This window comes from Hyperoodon ampullatus (genome assembly GCF_949752795.1).
Source record: "Hyperoodon ampullatus genome assembly, chromosome: 7".
Classification (NCBI taxonomy): domain Eukaryota; kingdom Metazoa; phylum Chordata; class Mammalia; order Artiodactyla; family Ziphiidae; genus Hyperoodon; species Hyperoodon ampullatus.
In genome coordinates, this window is record NC_136920.1 from 8246340 (window position 1) to 8269171 (window position 22832).

The 22832-nt window shown below is 60.6% G+C and overlaps 1 protein-coding gene across 1 annotated transcript; it reads left to right on the top strand.

Moving 5' to 3' along the window:
* Positions 1-12796: 12796 nt before the first annotated feature.
* On the top strand, positions 12797-20815 carry CLCF1 (cardiotrophin like cytokine factor 1; the record flags this gene model as incomplete). Its single annotated transcript, XM_079708044.1, has 3 exons — positions 12797-12827; positions 18296-18462; positions 20321-20815. 3 exons carry the CDS (start codon positions 12797-12799, stop codon positions 20813-20815), a joined length of 693 nt encoding a protein of 230 aa, XP_079564170.1.
* Positions 20816-22832: the final 2017 nt, after the last annotated feature.

Sequence of the window (22832 nt, forward strand, 5' to 3'; positions counted from 1 at the left end):
GCTGCTCCCCGCGGCCGGGCTGTGACAGGCGGCGGGCCCCGGACTGCACGCCAGCTCGCTGCTCCCCTCCGGGTCTCCCCGGCCGCCGCGGATGCCCCGGTTCTCTTCCCGCGCACCGCCCCCGGCAGCCCAGCCCCCGCCTCCTCATTGGGCCACACGCCTGCACCTCCGTCACGTGAGAAAACGCTCGCCGGCTGCGCCGTCACGTGACAGAGTCCTGCCGGGGGCGTTCACGTGATCCGGGAGCGCCGCGCGCCTTCCGGGCTTGTCTCTTCGCGGGGTCCCGGGCCTTCTTCGGCCCTTCAGCGCCCCGGGTGAGCCGGGCCTGTCAGCGGGGCCCAGCCCCGAACGCAAGGCGCTGAAAGGGTGTGGGGGAGCGAATCCGGAGATGTGCGGGCGAGCCCGCCTGGGTCACTAATTTAGAACGGATTTTCTGGACGTCTGTCGGGGGTACGGGGTCGAAGGCAGACCGTCGCACCCAATCCGAGCCGGGGACACGCACAGAAGCAGCAACCACTGGCACTAAAAAGAAATTAAAGCACGTTGCGTCAGGATCCCGGGGTGGGAAGGCTTCGAGGATCCTGCGTTGATCCCGAAGAAAAGATTCTCCGGACAGAATGGGGTAGAAGGGTGTGGCTGGCAGGGGAAGGCGAGAGTAAAGGCTCCGCGGTGCAAGGGGCTTTGCCCCCGTTGGGAGGGAAGTGGGTCTGTGAGAGGAGGGGCGAGCGCTGCCAAATGATGAGGGTCACTAACGGGAAGGGCTGGAAACGTTTTCTGAGGGTAGACGCATGCGTATGTGGCCCTTTGAAAAACGACCAAGGGACTGTGCCAAAGGAGGGGTTTCATCGGCGGGCAGGTCTTCCCCCTAGTCCTGGGCCTCGGTCCTCCGCTGCGTGAACTGGAAGGGAAGTCCTGGAGGGGCTCCCTGACCTCTAGTTCCCTGCAGCACCCAGTGTGCTTTGAAGGGCCTTGGGCACCACTGTGTTCCTTTAGGGCCCATCTGGACTTGCCTCTCCGATACTGTCCCCAGTGAGGAGGCCATGTTTGTCTGTGGGCCCCTTGCCCTCCTGCTCCTGGCCTGCAGTTCTGGACCCCACTTGGTTTCTTCCTCTCCTTGCCCTCAGCTCCGCTCCCTCACCAAGTTTCCCTGGAGCACTGGGGGAGGTTATTCTTGCGTTTTAGGGGGGTCCGTGTAAATGGTACTACCTCTACCCAGGCATTTAGGTCAGTAAACCTGGAGTCATCCTTGACCCCACGCTCTCCCGCACCCTACATACTACAAGCCTCCAGCACGCCCTGACTGCTCTGCCTCTCAAACGGATGGCAACTTCGTCCTTCTCTCCCATGTCCACGGCCATCGTCCTGGCTCAGGCCACCATCATCTCTCACCCGAATGACTGTGGGAGCTCCCTGGGTGGTTCCCTGTCTCCTCCAGTCCACTCTCCAAGCAGCATCAATGTGACCTTCCTAAAATGTCACTTGGGTCACGCCTCTCCCTGGTGTAGACCCTGCAGTGGTTCCCAACTACTGTACTTGCCATCAAATCTAAACCCCTTGGGGATTCCCTGGCAGTCGGTGGTTAGGACATCGTGCTTTCACTGCTGAGGGCATGGGTTCGATCCCTGGCGGGGGAACTAAGATCCAGCAAGCCGTGAGTCCTGGCCGCCCCCCCCCCCAAATTCTAAACCCCTTACCCCAAACCTGCAGGAAGGAGCTGGCCCCACCCATCTCTCCACCTGTCTGTGGCCTTCCTGTGCAGCAGAACTGGCCCCATCAGCTCCCTGAACGAACCACATCCTTTTCCATCTTGGGATCTCTGTAAAGCTGTTCCCACCGCTTGGAATGCTCCTTCCCCTTCTCACATGCTGGTGCCTTCTCTTCCTAGGGCTCAGCTTCAGTTGCCCATCCTCAGATAGGCCTTCTCTGCTTCCCCCTCCACCCGCCACCCCCCACCCCGCATTGTCTAGCTAAGCCCTTGCTCTGGGTTATCCACAGCACTTATCCCAACTCAACATTATTTCATAGTGTCTACTTCTTTAATGCCCCTAGTTATGTCAGCCCCATGAGGGCAGGGACCTAGTCTGTTCTGTTTGTTACTGTATCCCTCTACCTCCCACAGGGCCTGGCCCTCAGCAGGTGATCAGTAAGTATGCGTTCAGTGAATAGGTGTGTGACCCAAGTGTACCTGAGTTGCCTCTAGTTCCCTCGTAGCATGTAGCATGGTGCTGTGATGAAAGGAACAAAACTTCCAACCTCTGCCCACAGTCCAACGCTTTCGTGGACAGTAGCTGTCCCCCCACATTCTGTGCAAACCCCTGCCCCCCAAGGAACCTAGCATTCGTTATTCTCTTCCTTACGTTCCTCCTTCTCTCTGGATCTCGCCCTCTCTCTTTTTATTCCAGTGAAAAGCAGCAGAGCCTTCATGGCTTCTCCACCTCGTCCCCACAGCCATTGCCAGAGCAGCGCAGCTGGAACAGAAGATAGATGCCAAAGCTCCCTGGAAGGCAGGGAGGGGAAGGTGTGACTAATCGCACACCCGTGTCTCTGCCCCTGACACCTATGGGACCAGTAGGGTCCTGTGGCGTCGAGGTCTTTGGAGCAGGGCCCCGGGGGAAGGGAGAGGGAGACATGAACGCTTTAGGACTTTCTTTTTTTAAAATATTTATTTATTTGGTTGCACCAGGTCTTAGTTGCGGCAGGCGGGCTCCTTAGTTGAGGCATGTGAACTCTTAGTTGCGGCGTGCACGTGGGATCTAGTTCCCTGACCAGGGATCGAACCCGGGCGCCCTGCATTGGGAGCGCGGAGTCTAATCCACGGCACCACCAGGGAATTCCCAACACTTTAGGACCTTTGATGAGTCTTTCTTCCGCTGCACACACACACCTGCCAAAAGTTGGGAATCACCTGACCCTTCTGAAGGGTTCAGACACGAGAAAAGAGCCTAGAGCCAGGACTCAGGAGTCCTGGGTCTCTGGTCTGTGCTTCAACGCTGACTTGCTGTGTGACTTTGGGCGAGTCCCTCCTGTCTCTGCGGCTGTACAGTGTGGTTGTTGGCACGAGATACTCATTGAGGTCCCTTCCCACCGTGACGTGCTGTGGTCCCGAGGGGGCCCTTCGGCTTCCCTGAACCCCTCACCTAGCCACAGCTCTGGAGAGGAGCTGGAATTGGCAGGCCTGCTTCCCCCAGGCTGTGGGGCTGGAAGGGAGCTTTCCAATCGGAGGCCAAGCAGCCTCTCCAGGCTTGCAGTTGGCATAGCCAAAAAGGCCTTTCAGGTCCAGAAGGGAGAACACACAACGGGGGACAAGGACCTTGCAACTCTAGCCCTGCTACAGACAGCCTCAAGCTAGTCGAGGCCCTTCTCTGAGCCTGTTTCCTCCTTGGTAAAATGAGGGGATTGGATGAGATGCTCTCTCAAGATCCTTTCAAACCCCACATTCTTACAGTTTTCGCCATACCCCACGGTAGAGGTGGTCTCCGGCAAGTACACAAGTATGTGATTGTGTGGGAGTGTGTGTGTGTGTGTGATGAAAATCCCTGCCCTCGTGGGCTTCCACTCGACTGGGGAGAGACAAACCAGAGGGCCTGACTGTGCCAAAGCCTCTAGCAGAGCCTGCTGGGCTGCTCACACGGGAGACGGGATTTGCCTGGTGACTCTGAGGTTGCCGAGCGGGCAAGGGAGCTCTGAGTTGCTGGGGCACTGAGCTGCTGGGGGCACTGAGCTGGCGGGGGCACTGAGCTGGCGGGGGCACTGAGCTGCTGGGGGCACTGAGCTGGCGGGGCTCTACTTGCCCACCTATCATGCCTTTGTGGCACACCAGGTGCCTCGAGCCCCCAGAGGCAAGCCCTGCCCGGGCCTTTCTTGTTCACTGGCATTTCTCCCAGCAACCAGAACAAGCCTGGCACATAGCAGTGGTTTAATAAACATAGGTCAGATGCCCCAAGAGTATAGGGTTCAGAGAGGTTACAAGACTTGAAGCCAGGGACTTCCCTGGTGGTGAAGTGGTTAAGAATCCACCTGCCAGTGCAGGGGACACGGGTTCGAGCCCTGGTCTGGGAAGATCCCACATGACGCGGAGCAACTAGGCCCGTGCGCCACAGCTACTGAGCCTGCGCTCTAGAGCCCATGCTCCGCAACAAGAGAAGCCACCCCAAGGAGAAGCCCGTGCATCGCAACCAGGAGTAGCCCCTGCTCGCCACAACTAGAGAAAGCCCGCGCGCAGCAACGAAGACCCAACACAGCCAAAAAAAAAAAAGTTATTAAAAAAAAATAAAGCCCTTAGTTCACACGGTCAGTGTTGCCGTTACTGTGATTGCTGTGTCCTAGCACCCCTATCTCTGGAGTGACCCCCTCATGGTATTCTGGGGTCAGGACCGGGGACAAAATACATCATCAGCACGGACGAAGCCAGGGTGAATCCATACTAGAAACTGAGAGGGAAATCCCCCCACAGAAACATTACAGAGGAAAGTTCTGGAGGCCAGGAACTGGAAAATACTCAGAGAATTAGGGTTGGGGTAAAAGTCAGCCCCAAGAAGAGGCGTAGGTGTAGGCGGGGCTGCGTGCCCCCCTTTGATTCTACGCCCCTTGATTCTGGGCCCTCGGTGTGCCCTCTGACCCATTAGCTGCTGGAGGCTGGCATGAGGTCATGGCTGTGCCCGCACTGCCAGGCTCCAGGCACAGGTCAGAGACCAGGTCCCTTCAGACTGCAGGGCTGAAGGTGGAAGGAGATGGGATGGAATTTTTAAACCTGCAGATGGGAAGGGGAAGCTCAGGCTTGTTCACCAAAACCTGGCCTGCTGGAGTTACAGGGCCCCCTTGGAGCACAAGTGAGGTAAGTTTAGGACAAATCAAAGGCAGCGTGCTTCACCCAGCAGGGGAGGACTCCGATGGAACTCATTACCCCAAGATGTGGTCTCGGCTGGAAGTATAAATAGCTTCACAAAAGGTTTAGATAAATCTGTGGATGACAGCTCCATTCATGGGTTAGAAGGGAAGGAAGCTGTTTGTGGCCTGCGGGCCCGTGGGGAAAGCATCAGGGAGGCACCCTGGCCTCCCTGAGACCACCCCTCGGGGCCCCTGTTCGAGGCCAGCTTTGGGCCGAGGGGGCCCGGGCGGCAGTGTGGTATTCCTACAGCCTGGAGCCCAGCCTGAGTCCCCAGGCCCTTTCCTCAGTGCCCCCATCCCTCGCCAACCGCTGTTTCGGGAGCCATGGGACCACCCGCTCTGGGGAAAGCGCCCTGTCCTGGCTGTCCCCTAAGGGACCAGCAGAGGGAGACAGACACCGTGTCCAGTCCCAGCTTCCAGCACAGAGACCAGGCTAGCCTGCCCTGGGGAGGGCAAGCAGGCACCCGAGGGTCCCAGCTCGGTGTCCAACACGGGGCTAGGCGCCCAAGGAGGGAGGGGCCCAGAAGGCATCCTCCCTGGCCAAGGTGGGCTTCCTACAGTGCCGGGGGCGGTGAGGAGGAGAGACTTCAGAGAACTGGGGGCAGGGCGGGGATGAGGCCACTAAGAGCGGGGCGGCTCTGGAGCCATCTTCCCTCCGTCCCCGCAGACCCCCAGCCCCTGGCGGGCAGGGTATGGTCTCCGTAGGACCACGCTGTTCCGCGGGCACATACAGAAGATGTTTCAGAAATCCCTGAGGGGGGTGACTGAGCCCCACAGGCCCGAGTGCCAGCTCCTCCCGGCCCAGGAACCGGTTCCAGGCCAGGTGTGGTTCCCCAACTTTGGCTGCTCGGCTTGTCCCCAGCCACCCTCAAAGTCTCCCTTGACATGCCCCTGACCTCTGACCTCTCCCTTCTCGGCACTACAGCTGTTCTCACACCTGTCGGAGCTCTTGAGTCCCTGTTTCACTTAACAATGAAATTTTCACTGTGCAGCCGTCAGTGGCTGAAACTGACACGTGCTCAGGGTGCTCTGCTGAGGATCACGAGGTGGACCTCGGAAAGGAGCCTTTGGGGCCCGGTGAGCTCCTCACAGACAGATGGGGGCTGGCGCCCGGCACAGCCAGGGTGGGCTGTCTCCCCAGGTCACTTCAGAGCTCACTGTGCCCTGTGTCCCTCCTCCCCGCTCCGGCCAGCCCTCCTCCAAGACACTGACCCCCTAAGAGGAGGCTGTCTGGGATGCCGAAGCAGGTGCTCAGGATCATTTATCGTTGGAGGAAAGCTGAGCAGCGGCCCAATTCCAGAGCTCTCAAGAGTTCTGTGTCTGTGCCCAGTGCGGGGAGTCAGCATGGGGGTGCTGGGGACAGGCCTCAGGAAGAAGGCAGAATGGAAAGAACAGAGTAGGTACAGACAGACAGACTTGTAGACACGGAGGCTTGCAGGGGTCGGGGCACATCATTAGCAGAGATGGAAGGATAGGGCATGAAGGGAGGATAATAATAATATTTAACCTTGTCGAGCGTTAAGTGCCAGAGGTTTGACTTGTGTTAACTGAGGAAGGCACCATTATCATCTCCCCTGTCTTATGCAAGAGAAAACTGAGGTGTAGAAGGGTCAAGTGGCTCGCCCAAGGTCACACAGCTCGTGAAGGCGGAGCGGCACCCTCATGTGCTGTCAAGCTCCCAGCAGTGCTGGGACAGCCCCCCAGAGGTGCCAAGTGCAGGGACCCCCCCCCCCCCCAGGGCCCCTGTGGAACGCAGACAGTCTGGAGAAAGGCTGAGAAGGCTGAAGGAGGAAGGCCGGCGGGAAGGAGGGGTCAGAGCCGAGGAGCGGCAGTGACTCAGCAGGGCAGGATAAGGATCTTCCTGCAGGATAAGGGAGAGGTAACCCCGCTCCTCTGCCGGGGTGCCGGAGTCCCAGAGCCGGAGGCATGGGTCGTCCAGGGCAATGGAACATCCCGGAGAATGGCGGGGGAGCTCCTGGCAGACTGGGGTGGCGGTGGAGCCCCTGAGGGTATCCCTCCTGCCCCTGTCCTCCTCACACAGCCATCACCCTGACATCCTTGCAGACGGGGAGCGAGCCCAGGTAGGGCAGGGGAGAGGCAGGCGGCACGACCTGGTTCCTCTCCTCGGCTGGGAGGCAGGGGCTGTGGGCGCCGTTTCTCTCGGGAGGCCTGAGCTGGGCCAGGTGTAGGTGGGGGATGCAGGGCTATTGCTAAGGTAGGAGGAGGCCTTTGGCCCTGGGGTTTCCGCTGACATCACAGCCAGCTCAGGGTGAGGCAGGGCCCTCTGGGCTCCTGCCCCAGGAAGAAAGGGGAAAGTGCACTCCCCGCCGCCTTTCCTCCCCCTGCTGCCCTCGGTGGCCCCTGCGCCTGCACAGTCACGCTGGAGCACGCGTGCGCAGCGGCGGAGGGGCGCCCCTCCCGGGGTGCAAGTCCCCGGCGGCTCGCTTTGCAGGCCACACGGTCGGTTGGGCCCTCAAGAGGTACAGCCTTGTCCTGGCTCTGTGCGCAGGCAGCCCTCTGCCTTCCAGCTCAGTGCTCATTCCATGATTCAGACTCACTGCTCTGCTCTCGGGATCTACACTTCCAGCTGAGGGGACTGAGTGCTCCCGGGCTGGCACCTCTCACCGACCCAGGAGGGCCACGTGGCATGGCTGGCCCCGTCAGTCGCGTGTGGGGGGTCGCGGGCAGGAGAGCCCAGGTCTCCTGCTCCAGGCACATGGGGACTCTCTGTCCCAGAGAACATGCTCGTGTCCTGAAGAGAGAGACCAGGCGTGCCCCAGGTTAGATGCCTCACAGCCAGGGGGTGCTCAGCACGCGCTGCTGTCTCCACATCCAGCCTCTTCCCCTTTCAAGAGTCCCTGCGCGCCTGCGCCGCCGTGGGGGCAGTTAAGAGGGCGAGGTGGACGCGGGGGCAGTTAAGAGGACGAGGTGCTGAAGACAAATGGTCCTCAGTTCCAGCCCTGGTTCTACCTCCTGGTGTGACCTTAGACAAGTGACTTCATCTTACCAAGCCTCAGTCCCCTCGTGTGTAACATGGGGAAACAGCAGTTCTTATTTTCTTGAGTTATTGTAAGAACGGAATGAAATCATTCACATAAAGCCTTAGCACAGAACCTGACTCGTGGTGAGAGCTCAGTACGTTTCAATCAACGCCTGTCATGAGTTAAGCCTGAGAGGCGCAAAGGAGCAGCGTGTCGCCAAGGAATGCCAGGCGTTGCAGCAGGCTGGCGGAGTCTCTGGGGCCGGCCGCTGCCTCTCGACCCCAGGGCCTCTTAGGCCTCCTCTCTGTGTCCCTGGCACCTGGCACAGAGTAGGAACTCAAGGAATGTTTGGTGAACAAATGAGTGAATGTCCTTACTCATCTCTGTGGGCTTCTCCAATACCACACTCCTGCTCACCCACCAGGAGGGGACCGGACCAGAGGCTTCCCTGGACACCCCAGGGGTCAGGGCCCCTTCAATGCCAGTTCTGCATCTGCGTGGGACATGGGGCCTTTTGGGCATATAGAGAGCCTTCCCTGGGGATGCCAGTTATGGGGGGAGGAGGGGAGGCAGGAGGGAGGGGTGGAACCCTAGCCTGTCCCTGAGCCAACACTGACTCACCCCCAGCCCCTTGGAGGGCAGCTCAGTCGTCTCTGGGTGCCAGCCCTGCCCCCTACCCAGACACACCCTTTGAGGCCTGACCTGCTACCCCCTGCGGATGGTAAGGACTGAAGTCTGGAAGGCCAGAGAGGGCATCAAAACAGCATCCTCCTCATCAGCTCACTGATACTCCCACCATCCCGTGGGAAGGGAGGCAGAGGTGGTCATAGCGCATTCCGCCGAGGGGTGGTGGGCTTGTCCCAAGGCCCACCGCCCAATTGGAGGCCTGGCATCCTGACTCCCAGTCCTGCCCTCTGCCCTCTGCCCACTGCAGGCAGCCCCGTGAGCTACACCCAGTGCAACCGACCGTGGGGCTTCGGCCTGTGGCTGGCTGCCGCTGCCCCTCCTGCCATCCAGCCACATTTCCACCCAGAAGCTCCACCTCCTCCCAGAGCTCGCCTTCCCTCATCATCCTCTGATCTCAGTTTAGTGAGTGTCCCTTGTCACAAGACTGTGAAATTCTTGCAGGCAGGGGTGGGTTTTCCTTGTCTCTCTGTCCTTTACAGGACCTGGCACCCAGCAGGGGCTCAGGAAATACCTGGATCTGGAGCTCAGGGGGCCGGAGCTCAGGGGGCCAGTGTCTCCTCTAACCTCTGCCCTGCCCCCAGCAGCAATCCCAGATCGTGAGAGCTGGCAGGGCCCCGAACAAACATCCCTTTCTGAGAGCCACAGGGGTGCAGGAACTTCCCCAAGGTCCCCAGCTGGAAATCAGAGGGCAGCCACCTGCGCCCGCCACCCCACAGAAAGGCTGGAGGGGCTCTCGCTGCTCTGCTGCTCCCTTCTCCCCGAAACTCCCTCAGCCCAGCCCCCTCTGGGATTTGGCAGAATAAAGGCACAGTCTTTATTCTAGCCCCTACCCCAAACCAACTGGCAGCTCCTAGCCTGCTGCCTTTGCCCAGACGTGGCAGAGGGGCACTGGCAGCTTGGAGACGGAGTTGATTTTCCCTTTGGCAGTGGGGAAGATGGGGGAGGGGAGAGGCTTGCCCCCCACCCCCAACCCCGTCCCCGCCAGGTGAGGGGAGAGGGCAGGGATGCAAGTCCAGACAAGAGGCAGAGGGAGAACACGACTTCCCCAGCTTGTAGGGTCACGGCATCAAGCCCGGGGCTGTGTGGAAAGCCAGTTGTCCCTGCACCCAGCTGGCCCGGGTCCCCACTTCAGAGCTGCAGCCTTCGGTTCCTGCAGACCGAGGCTTTCTCTCTCGACTCCCGAGGTGAACATTTGCTGGCGGGGGTGAGGGCATGGGAAGCTTTCCTCCCATTCCACTGCAGTCCGCTCCTCCCTGTGTCTCCTGCCCCGTCCCTTCTTTTCTCCCTCCTCTTCCCTCAGCACCCCCCCCCCCTTCCTTCGGCTCCCCTCTCCCTCTTTCCCCTTTCTCCCCTGGCCCCTCCTCCTCTCCCGTGTTGGGGCTGCTTTCTCCCTGACTCAGCAAGGTGCTTTATAAGGTGCTGAGGGGCTCAGCCAAATCCAAACCACATTGTCTGTGCAGACACTCTCCACAAGCAGCAGGCTGCACACCAGGGGAGAAGGACTTGAGAGGCTCCCTTCTCCCCCTCCCGCTCCCCTTCCTTCTGTGGCTCCCTCCCTCTCAAAGGGTGGCTGCTAGGGGACCTCCTGGCCAGCCTCAGGGCCAGTCACCCACTGGGCATCTGCCTCCTTGACCTTGGCCTGGGCATCAGAAGATCTTCGGGCTCACTGACCAAGAATGTCATTGAGACTCCACGGCATTCTGGCTGGGGGAGGGGCGGGAGGGAGGCCACCCCCCAGCACTTTTGCAAAGGGCCCCTCCACGGCAGGTTTCATCAGAGCTGCTCCTGACGCCCCAGAAAATCCCCTGCCCCCAACCCTCCGCCAGCTCCCCTTTCTCAGCTCATTTTCTCCTCGTTTAGGAAATGAAAGAAAGCGGGGGAAAAAAAAAAACCCCAAACAAACCCAACAACAAAGTCTGTCCCACTCCAGTGAGGTAATTGAAAACAAACTTCTTCCCCACCCCCCCACCCCCCCATCCCAGTTCTCGAAGTGCAGAAAAGGGAAGAGCTGCCCTGGGAACCCAGCGCTGGTCATGCCCACGCTGCCTGCTCTGACCCACAGGCTGGAGGGGCTATGGCAGGGCGGGCAGGGTGCCCTTCCTTCTCGGGGAGGGGCGGAGAGGGGGCCCAGGGCAGGAGTGGTGAGCGCAGGCTCTGATGCTATTCCAGAGAGGAATCACCTCTCAGGTCTGGCCCACCACCTCTCCCTCCTTGAAACAGAAATAAACAACAACAAAAGCAACTTATTACCAAGTGATTTAATTGGCCATCCGGTTCTAGGGCACTCAAGCCTTGGAGACCAGATGACCGTCCCCCAAGAAAAGTCACAGAGTGGGGATGTCTGCAGGCCCCCAGAGGAGAGCCGTTTCCTTTGCACGCTCCTTGGCAGCCCTCTGTACAGGGAGGAAGGGAGACCCTCCAGGGAGGGTCTAGGCTACGGGTCCCCTAGGGATCCTGCCGGGCAAGTCCCAACCCAGGCCTGAGGGAAGGACGGAGGGAGAGCACTCCACACTCAAACCACCCCTACCCCAGCACCGGAAAACAACCTATAACCCAAACCCCAAAGGCAGGAGATAGCCAAATGGCTTCTTGGGGAAGCATTTCACAAGTGGGGACTCTTGGTCTGTCCATCGCCTTGAATTCGAGCGGTCCCGCTGAGTCACCCCTGAAGCCTCTGGTGTTGAAACTGGTCCGGTGCCTCGTGCTGATTAATGAATTACAAATCCCCCACCCATGAGCACTCTCCTGGCGGCTGGGAAGAAGAATGAAGAACCCTGTGAACTTGAGGGAGAAACCCTCAGCCAAGTGCCCTCTTCTCTCCTCCACGCTGGGCAGTGGGCCTGTGTTGCGCTCTTCCTGCCCCCCACGGGGCATTGTGAGCCGGTTAGTCACCTGCCCCAGCCCCGGAGCCTCGCTTAGCCTCAGCTTTTGGAAATGGGACAGGCGGCGGGACAATAGGCAAGGGGGGCGGTCAGCCCAGACAAAGGGCAGCAGGAAAAACACCATCACTTGCTTCGAAGCCAGCTCGCTGGCATTTGGGAGGATGTGTCATTGCATTTACTCAGGGGGAGGGGGAGGGGGGGGAGGGAAGGTTAGAGACGTGGAGGCAGAGGTAGGGTGAGAGCTGGGACCCCGCCGGGCAGGGGGCAGGCGCGCCGGGCCGACACCGAGGGAGAAGAAAAGGAGCGGCCGGCTCACTCCCCTGGCTCTTGGGAGTTTGCAGAAGCACTGATGCCCTCGCGCCCCCTCCCCCAGGAGGCCCAGGGTGGTACCGCCGCAGCCTCGCCTCACCTCACCCCCCCTCGGTGTTGTGGGAGGGAGAGGAGCCCCAGAAGCCCTCCCTTCCCTCCTCCCCCCTCCTCCCCCCACCCCGGGGAGGGCCGCTACAATTTGTGGTTACAGCTTTACACGTCAGAAAAAAAAAGTTTGCAGAATGTCCCACACCGAAAAAAAAAAAAAAAATCCGAAACCGAGCGAAAAAAACCTGCGAGTGGGCCTGGCGGATGGGATTATTAAAGCTTCGCCGGGGCCGCGGCTCGCCCTCCCACTCCGCCAGCCTCCGGGAGAGGAGCCGCGCCCGGCCCGCCCGGCCCCCAGCCCCATGGACCTCCGAGCAGGTAGGAGCCAGGCGTCCGAGGCCCTGGCCCCCGCCCCCGCCCGGGAGCCGCGAGATCCGGTTCCAGTCCTTCCCCCCGGGAGTCCCGAGCCGGGGCCCGGCCTGGGAGCCGGGCGCTGCCCCCGCCAGCGGGGCTCGGGCCAGGGGAGGCACGGCCGGGCGCCTTCGAGAGGGGCCGGGCGGGGACGCGGCATTCCTTGAGTCCGCTCGGCGGGGAGCCCCGGCGACCCGCAGACCTGGGAGGCGGCCACCTGGAGCCCGGCGAGGCGGGGTCGCGGGATCCCGGAGGAGAGAGCCCCGCGCAAGAGTCGGGGAGAGCGCGTCCGAGGAGGGAGCGGGGCTGCGGGAGGGAGACGCGGCGCGCGGGGAGAAGGGGGCCGGGAGAGGAAGAGGAAGGGAGGGAGGGAGGCACGGGGAGCCCGAGGCCGGGCCGGCGGGAGGCGAGGAGAGGCCAACACCTCGGGCCGCGCCGCTCTCCCTCCCCGGCCCGCCGGGAGGGGAGGGCGGGAAGGAGGGCGGGCGAGAGTAGAGAGGAGGGCGGAGGGCAGAGCGGAGCCTGGCTGGTCCGGGCCGGGCCGCGGGAGTCGCGGCTTCCTCGCTGCGCGCCGCGCGGCCGGAGCCCACCATGCTGCCCGCAGCGGGGGAGCCGGCGGCAGGTAGGGGCCGGGCGGCGGGGCGGGAGGCGGCAGCGAGCCCCCCGGGCCGGCCCGCCGTGGCCTGGGAGTGATTAGTGCGGGGGGCGGGCGCAGCCCGGCCGGACCGGGCAGGAAAGTCTGTCACCGGCCGGGGAGCGGAGGCAGCGGCCGCTCGGCCCCGGCGGCCCGCGGGAGGGTGGGCGGGCAGGGCAGGGACTTGACGCGCGGGAAAGGGCAGCGGCCCGGCCGAGCCCGGAGCCCGGCGCCCCGGACCCCGCCCCCGCCCCCGCCGCCGCCCCCGCCGCCGCCGCCGGGAAGGGAGAGACCGGGCGGGAGCGGGCCGGGGGCGGGGCCGGGGGCGCGGGGGCCACACAGGGGGAAGGCGCCGCCGCCTCGGGGAGGGGGCCGAGAGGTCACCGCCGGTGGGGGGGGCCGGCGGGGTTCTCGGGCCGAGCCCCTCGAGGGAAACCCCAAGTCCCCGGGCCTCGCCAGAGTCCCCCCACCCCTGCTCTCCCTACCTTCCTTCCCAGCAACTCCACACTGCGCTCCAGAAGCCCTCCCCAGACTCCCAATCCCAGAGGACACGTCCCTGTTTCCTCCTGCGCCCGGCCTGGCCCTCCCCCCTGGGGTAGGAGGGGGCTGCCAGGAGGGGAGGGGGCTGGAGGCTCGGCTCGGCAGGAGTGGTCCGAGCCTCAGAGAGAGGCTGTGGTTGGAGGCACTGGACCCACTCCTCTGTCAGGCGCTCTCTGACCCTGACCCATACAGGCTGAGACCTCTGAGCTTTCACTGTCCCCACGGACCCCTTCCCGGCTCCAGGAGCACACAACTGTCCCCCCCCCCCCACCGTAGGACACAGGGATACATCCCCCTGACAGATCGGACCCATTCCCCCCACTGGCTCAGACACCCTCGCTGCCCTGGAGCCAGGCACTCAACCAGGGGAGGAAACGGGCATCAGGCAGAGGTGGCAGCAACTGTCACCCAGCAGCCCCAGAAGTCTCTCCTCCCAACTGATGTAATGGCTCCCTCTCCCCTGGCAGAGCCCTGCGCTGGGGCCGTTCACACTTCTGCACACCACCCCTCTGCACCAGCTACTCCATTAGTGACACTTCACATTCCTCCCCACAATCCCACCTGCCTATTCACACCCTGGCTCCTGCTCGTTGCCTCTGAGCCCCTCCCATACCCGCTGGATAACAACACCCTTTCAAGCACACCCACACAATTGCCGGACTATCTCCTTCATTTTGCGCCCCCCCCCCCCCGTGCCTGCCTTCTGCTGGCTGCCCAGCTCCCCCGCTCCACCCAGGGTCCTCTTGCAGCACGATCCGGACCCTCTTGCTCCAACAAAAGCCCAACTCCTGGGTGGGAACGGACTCCACAAGGCTGGAAGGCTGCCTGCCCATCTGTTTTTTTACCCTGGGCCTCAGTTTCTTCTGTCATTTAGGCTGGACGAGAAGGGCAGGGAGGGGGTTGCTGAAGAGCACAGCAGAGATGGAGCATCACGTGGTTTGGAATTTCACATGCACAGTGCAACCCCTTCACACAAGCCCAGTCACCAGATGGGCTGGTGACAAAGTGAGGTCTCCTGACTTCTGGGCTCATGTGTACCCACTCACTAAGCCGATTCTCAGTTGCCTGGGGGATAGGGAACCAAGGAGAGGATGGAAGGGAGAGAAGGAACAGAGGGGAGGGCAGCCAGCCTAGAGGACAAGGAAAGATGGGCTGTTTCTTTGGGCCTTTCCCTGAGAAGGGGGGCTGGGAGGTGACCCCCAGGGCCGTTTCCTGGATCTCACACCACAGTGGACCCACCACCCCCTAAACCGCTCGTCCCCTCAGTGCACCTCAACAGACCCCTCCAAGGTCACCAGGATGCTGGTCCTGGTCTGGCCTGAGGGTGGGGCCTTTCCTCTGGCTCCCACATTCAGCCCAACACCTCTGGAGCTCTGTGATGCCTCCCCCCGCTCCTACCTGTTAGGCTGATGGCTCTTAGCCACCAATCCCAGGTGCACAGTCTCCTGGCTGACCTGTCCTACCCACCCTGACTACCCTGGCGTATTTGCACTGCTGAGCACCCTACCTTCACTGCGTGAGGTCAGACTGGGGGAGACAGGCTGAGGGGGCAACTGCCTAAACACGTGTACACGGGTATGCCTGCCTGTGTAGCTGTGTCAGGGTGGCCATGCTCTTGCGGGGGCTAAGTGTGTGTGTGTGTGTCTGTGTCTGTGTGTGTGTGTGTGTGTTCATGAGGGGGGGCCTCGGTTCCCAGGGCCCAGGGATCTGGATGGAATTAGGGGCTGGCCCGGGTGGGGGCCAGGATGGGGGGTGGGGGGGCCGCAGCAGGAAACGTGAGCTGCTCTCATTAGCTCCTCACGTGCTCAGCTGGATTTATAAACACAGGGGAAGACGGGATGTAAACAATCAGTGGGCAGCAGCCAGAGGCAGAGCTGGGGCGGGGGCTGGGCGGGGGGCCAGGACTCGGGGAGGGGGCCCAGGACACAGCCCCTGGTGGCCGGTCCACCTGCACACCATGAACCTGGAGAGGAGGATGGATGTGAGGGCTCCAGGATGCCCACTGGGCTTGCCCTCCTAGGAACATAGGCAAGCGGCGGGCTGTGCTGAGTTCCAGTGCTCTCGACTAAACCACAGGTGTTCCCTGCCCCACACGGCTTTCAGTTTTGCTGCCTAAGATACGGGACATCTTGCCCAGAGTGGAGGCTGTCCTAATAGAGGGTAGAGCCCTGTCACCTTACGCCTCTCCTGGCCTCTTCTCCCTCTGGATTTCTGAGGCTCCTTCCCTCTTTCTGGTTCTCTCCATGGGTCAATCCCGCAGCTCCTTCAGCTTCCCCCCCCTGCCCACCCCCCAGCCTTCAGTGACACAGTTACCTCAGAACTGAAATATTCCTGGAAACACCGGCCTCGTCTGGTTAATTTCACGAGCCGTTTTTCTGCCCAGATGACTTCCCTCTTGTGTTTCCAAAGGCTTCTCCCCCTGCTGTCCCTGTATAGGGAGCCAATCCTCCCCAGGGATGTCCCGCAGCGCCCAGAAGGGGAGGGGGCAAACAAGGCCCAGAGCTGGGTTCCTGACCCCCACCCCTACCCACCCCCTCCCACCGTGGGCCAGGCAGAGCCCAGTCCCAGAACTCCGGCTAGCAGGGCTGCCCGGAGCAGGGTGGGGAAAAGAGGCGAGCCTAGTGCTCAACTGCTGCTTCACCTGGGACCCTCGGCCTTGCCACTAACTGCGAGAAGACACCAGACTCAATCCTGAAAGCTACCTCAAGGCTGCAAGGACCGCTGCCCACCTCAGCAGGTCTCCAGCCTCTGAAACTAACCCCACATTGTACCCAAAGGATCCTGGAGGTGACTCAACCAGATAGCCAGGCTGAAGGCAGCAGAGGAGAAGGGCCTGGAATTGTGTTGGGATGTGAAGAACGGAGAATAGGAAGGAACTCAGAGGGTCAGCAAGAGCTAGGGATGGAAAGGAAGAATGAGGAAAGGACCGCTTGGGAGGGAAGCCACAGGCTGCAGATGGGGAAGAGGAAACGGGGAGCCTGTCTCCCTAGGGAGCAGTTATGAGCCTGATCCTGCTTTCTGTCCTAAAACACACATGGGTGGGACACACACACACACACACACACACACACACACACACACACACACACACACACACACACACACACACACACACACACACACACACACACACACACACACACACACACACACACACCTAGAACCAAGAGCCCTCCACCCGAGAGGGCAGGGTTCCTGACCCTAGTGGCAGCCCTGCTACTGCATTCTGTCAGTGAAGCCAGCCAGTAATGCATCTGAAAGAGTCAGGACTGACCAGCTGCGCCATCGCAGAAGTTCCCACCTGAGCCCTGCACTCTGTAAGAGACATTCCATAGAGTGTGAATCCTAAACCCCTCCGCGTTTGTAACCCTCGCTGAAGCCCTGACCCAGTGTTATGACTAAGTCTAAACCTACCTAGTCTTAATCCTTTCTTAAATCCACACTTATCTTAAGTACAATCAAATTGTTAACCCCCCATCCAACTTAATTTCTATCAAAGCAACGTATGTCATTGTAGAAAATTTGACAGTATATAATATAAACTAGAAGAAAGAAATCACTCGTGATCTCACACCTACCCAAGCTCAAAGCCCAAACTAGCCCTACTCTTGCTGACAGGCCATGCATCACCCCATCTGACAGCTAAATCAACAGATTCACAAACCTTAGCCCCAGCCAACCCTCTGCCTGCCCAGACCTAACCACATCCCCCAGCTGGACACAAACCTCAACCACACTCAGTCAACCAAATCCCAATAAACTAACCTGAAGCTTTGAAAGGAACCCAGTCCTTAAACCTAACCTAGCTCAATGCCAATTATAGCCTTACTCTACGCTAACCCTCATGGCCACTGCCAGTCCCAATGCCCACTGAATCCTGGCCTAGTGCTCTTGACCTTGGACCTCACCTAAAAGCTGGGAAAATCATGTTTCCCAACTGCCCAGTTAGTCCTCACAGCAATGACCCCCGGCCTCTGGTATCCTGTGGGGCCCAAACCCTCCAGCACCATCAGCAGACAAGTCCTTCTTGGCAGATACATCATATTCTTTCTCTCTCTCTCTCTCTCTCCCCTCCCCCTCTCCCTCCCCCTGCCCCCTCTCTTCGCTGCAGGCTGATCACCAGGTCTCATTCAGGTCCCAATTTTCCCCATCCAATACCCTAGAGGAGAATGGGGCAGATCTCCACGCTGCAGCCAGCCTCTCAGAGTGACACTAAATCTTCAATCTAAGTCGATCCTACACTTCCCACACCCGGGAATCAAATCCCAGAATGTACCCACCACCGCCTGCCCGAGCCAGCCCCGTGTCCTTCAGCCCGCCCCTGGTGGTCCACAGCTCCACCTTGCCTCTGACCCCGGTGGTTTGACCCTACGTCCTGCCTCTGGCTCAACTCCCACTCGTGGCCGCCTCTGGGGCGCCCCTCTCAGGGCCGACTTCTCTCAGTTTGAAGCTCTGACACGTGCTGTTTCCCAACCCCTTGGCTCCCCCTAAGCTGCAGTGGGACCCGGAGGGTGGGAGAGGAGGCCGAGGTACACCTGGAACCTGGGAATACTGATTCTGATCCGCAGTCCCTTGGCCTGGTCCCCCATGTACACACACACACACGCACGCACGCACGTGCACACACACACATACGCATGTCGGCACACATAGCGACTTAGCTGAAACACAAATACTCTCCAGTACCTCCTGGTAGACAAACAGGCCAAGTCCTCTTCCTCAGACACAAACATGCCTCCATGCACACACTTTCTCAGGCCAGGAACACTCCCCTCCTCCACTCCCCGCACCTCCCATCTGGTGGTCCACCCTCACCCCCTCCCAGCCTATGGTGGGGACAGACACCTGAGGGGCTGCTAGCTAGCTTCCTTGACCGGGCCGGGCCACCCTCACGCTTCTCGCCGTCTTGTCCACAGGGGACTCGTGGGGGATGCTCGCGTGCCTGTGCACCGTGCTCTGGCACCTCCCTGCGGTGCCAGCCCTCAACCGCACAGGGGACCCGGGGCCTGGCCCCTCCATCCAGAAAACCTATGACCTCACCCGCTACCTGGAGCACCAGCTCCGCAGCTTGGCTGGGACCTATGTGAGTATCCAGGGCAGCTCAGGGGCTGGGAGTTGGGTGAAGAATGGGAGTGGGGGAAGAGAGGCCAACCGGTGGGGGTCCTGGTGAATGATGGGGTGATGGGGAGGGCCTGTCTCCCGCCCTTCCCTCTTAGGGAGGGTGCCCCTCCTCCCCATCCCTGGCCCCAGGACTAGGCATGTGGGCAGGCCTCGCACCCGCCTTGGCCCAACGCCCCGCTGGCTGCGGGCCCAGCCGCCCGCCTCCCCCTGGGGGCCGGGGAAGTCTCCTCTGTTTACACCGTGTTGTGGTGTCTCTCGCGCACGGGTGGGGCTGGGTGGGGATGGAGGGGCCCCACCTCCCGTGCCTGTGTTCCAGCTCGTCTCTGCCCCAGACCTGGGGCCCTGCTGCTCTGGACCCATGGGCCTCCCTTCTGTCTGCCTCTCCCATCCTAGCTGGGCCTCCTAGGGGGGACTTGGGGGAAGGGGGCTGCAGGGAACCCAGGCCAGGAGTGGCAGGGGCTTCAGGGTGCGGTTGGAAGCTGTGCCATAAGGATCTGGGGGCGGTCCAGAGATGCTCAGAGAGCCCAGGAGGGAAGGCAGGAGGGTCAGGGTTCCGAGGACCGTGGGGAACTGGCCCCTCTTCCCGTGTTCCTCTTCCACATCCCAGACCCTACTTTGGAGCCAGGGAAAGAAAGGGGAGGAGGGTGGCGGGGGGAGCTGGCTCCGGCCCCAGGATACACCGAGGAAATGAGTTTGTCTCTGTGCTTGTCAGCGTGGGAACCTCCCCCGGGCCCTTGCCTATCCCAGGCCTCGCCCCTCGCTTCTCCCGCTTCTCCCTTTCTCTCCCAGCTGAACCGTCTCCCTCGCCCTTTCCCGGGGCCCCAGGCCTCTCCCCGGAGGCTTGGCAAGGCTCTCTCCCCTTCCCCAGACTGTCTTCGATACCCTTCCTCCTGCCCAACTCTTGAGATGGCCTCACTTTCTTCCTTCTGCAGCCTCGCGCCTATGAGCGCTTCTTTGGGGGCTTAGTGAGTACCTTGTCCCCTGCCCTTCAGCTGGTGGACCACGCGTACCAAGGGGCAAAGGCAGCTCAGATGGTCATGAGCCCCTCTGCCTTTCCACCCAAGGCAGCTCGGATGCTCACGGGCCCCTCTGCCTTTCCACCCGCTCTTCCCTCTCTGGTTTCCCGTCCAGAAAACCTTTGCTTGACTGCTACCCCCCTAGCTCCCGACCCTTTTTCTCCCCGGGCTGCCAAATCTCTTGAAGGAGTGGTCTGCAGCCTCTGCCTCCACTTCCTCTCCACCCACTCACTCCTTAACCCCCTGCAATCTGGCTTCCAGGCCACGGGAACGGTTCTCTCCAAGGTCGTCAGGCACCTCCTTCTTGCCAAACCCAATGGCATTTCTAAGGTTCATTCTCCTCGCTCTCTGTTTTGCAGCCCCACTGCTGAGCGTTGCTGCCTTCTTGAACTCCTCTCCTTGGCTCTGACTCTCCTGGTCCACCTTCACCTCTGCAGCCTGGCCTCCTGGGTCCTCGTGGCTCCTCTTCCTCTCTGTCCCGCCCCCACGGTGGGCGCTCTCCCAAGGCTGGTACTCTCAGCCAATCAGCACGTCCTTCCTGAGTTTCTGCTGCGTGTTATTCTCTTTCTGCACTTCTCTATAGGAGAGCTCATCACGCCCATTGCTTCAACTGTCACCTCCGTGCAAATGACATCCCTGGAGAAACTTAGGGGAGGCCCACCAACACAGAGGCCTAGCGCGGAGGTGGGGCCCGGTGTCAGTGGACACAGGAAATAGCAGCTTTGGGAGCAGGTATCTCCCGGCAGGCAGGCGAGCTGGCTTCTCCGTTCCCCCTCCCTCCCCATCGCCCTCTCCTTTTCACAGCTGAACTACCTGGGCCCCCCTTTCAACGAGCCTGACTTCAACCCACCTCGGCTCGGGGCGGAGACTCTGCCCAGGGCCACTGTCAACCTGGAGGTGTGGCGAAGCCTCAACGACAGACTGCGGCTGACCCAGAACTACGAGGCCTACAGCCACCTCCTGTGCTACTTGCGTGGCCTCAACCGCCAGGCCGCCACGGCCGAGCTGCGCCGCAGCCTGGCCCACTTCTGCACCAGCCTCCAGGGCCTGCTGGGCAGCATCGCGGGCGTCATGGCAGCTCTGGGCTACCCGCTGCCCCAGCCTCTGCCCGGGACTGAGCCCACCTGGACCCCTGACCCTGCCCACAGTGACTTCCTCCAGAAGATGGATGACTTCTGGCTGCTGAAGGAGCTGCAGACCTGGCTGTGGCGCTCGGCCAAGGACTTCAACCGGCTCAAGAAGAAGATGCAGCCTCCGGCAGCCGCGGTCACCCTGCACCTGGAGGCCCATGGCTTCTGATCCCTGACCTTTACCACCGTCTCTTTCCCCTCCCCCTTCAAGCCCTGCTCCCACTCTGGGAGTGAGAAACGCGTACACCAACACTTGTTGAGCCAGGAGACAGAAGCCATGAGCCTCTAGCCCTCCCTGGACTGGCAGGAGGGTGTGATGCAATAAGGCCCATCCCCTCCCCGCTTCCCTAAGTCCTACGGGTCTGGGGAAGAGGTGCAATAGGCCCCATCCCATTTCCACAGGACGTGATGCTCAAGGGAACCCACAATGGTTCAAGTTGGTGCAAGGCTCTCACAGCTTCCTGCTCCCTGCCCACCACTTGCCAGTGCCCACCCAGCCCCTCAAGTGGCACTGCCAGGAAGCGTGCCTGTAGGGCAGGGAGGGGGCCACCATCGCATGTGCCTTTCTGGGGTGAAGCCCTTTGGCTGCCCTGCTCTCCTTAGATGGGTGTTGCTCCCCTACCCCCAAATAACTCAATACATCCGATTCAGGAAACAAACACAGTGGCAAGTCCAAACAGGAAGAGGTGGGATCCAAAATGGAAGAGGTGGGATCTGCATTGGAGGTAATACTGAAAGCAGAGGGGCAGGGACAGACTGGACCCAGGGGTCCCCAAGGCAGTCGGTGGCACAGGGTGGCAACCAAAAGGACATTGCCTTGAATTTTCTTGCCAGCCCCAGGGTGCCTCCTCTCCGCCCCCTCTCCCAGGGTATCTGTGGGTTGCCCAGGCTGGGGAGGGCAGCCATAGCCACAGCCACAGAACTTCCTGAAAGTTTACATTGCAGTAGCATTTCGGGGTGTGGGGGGGCAGCTCCCCCAGGCCCTGCCCCCCAGCCCCACCCACTCATGACTCTAAGTTTGTTGTATTAATATTTATTTATTTGGAGATGTTATTTATTAGATGATATTTATTGCAGAATTTCTATTCTTGTATTAACAAATAAAATGCTTGCCCCAGAACTTCATCTGTTTGCTTGGCCTTGCCCCGCCCCCTGGCTCTCCTCCTTGTTCTCCGGGCCTTTCCGCCTCCTCCCCCCTCCCCCCCCCCACACCTGCTGGTGGAGGGCCGGAAGCCCAAGGGTTAGCTCAGGAGATGCCAAGAGCTGGGGAAGAGGCGCTCTCCCCTGTGTCCACCGGGAAGACGTGAACACAGCAGACTCCGCTGCTGCCCCTCCACCTACCCCCTCCTCTCGTCCTCCCAAATGTCTGTCTGTCGCCTACCTTCCTCCTCCCAGCCTTTGCTCGTCTACTCACTCCTCCGGCTTACTTCAGTGGTCTTATGGGTCTGTCCCCCTGCACAGCTGTCTGCCCTCCGGTGCTCTCTCCGACCCCCGCGCATTTAGCCCTCAGCTTCCCCAGGACACCCACCTGTGGCCAGCTGCCAGAGTCCCTCAGCAGTGACCCTCACCCTCTCAATACCCTTCATCTCCCAGGGAGGGCGACAGACTGAGGCCAAGTATCCAGTCTCAGCTGTGACTGTACACTTTTCTCTCCAACATAAAACAGCCGATTAGGGGGAGAGAGAGAAACTCATATTGGCCTGCAAGCAAACGGGACAGATGCTGTTTGAGGGATGACCTAAGATCAAATGCCAGGTCCATAACCTACCAGCTGAGTAACCTTGAACAAATGATTTAAAGCTCTCTATTCTCCAGTTCCCCCATCTGTAAAATGGGAATAATCGATACCTTTATAAGCACGTTGGAAAGGATAAGAGAAACAGTGAAGGTAAGATGCTTGGCTGAGGCAGCGGCGATCAGTAATCACAGATGACTGATGTCTGGCGTGTCAGGACGCTCTAGTGAAGAACCACTGGGTAGATCAATGGGCTAATTGCTCCCAGGTAATAGGGGGATATTTTACCAGGGCCTCCTGGAGACAGTGCCCTAAGCGAAGGAAGTAACAAATGATGGTGATGTCAATCAGTTGACAAATATTTTAAAGACCTAACTACCTGCCCATCATGGTGCTAACTGGTGTTGGAGAGCCTAAAGGAGTCCAAGGCCTGACGTGGCTCCTGCCCTTA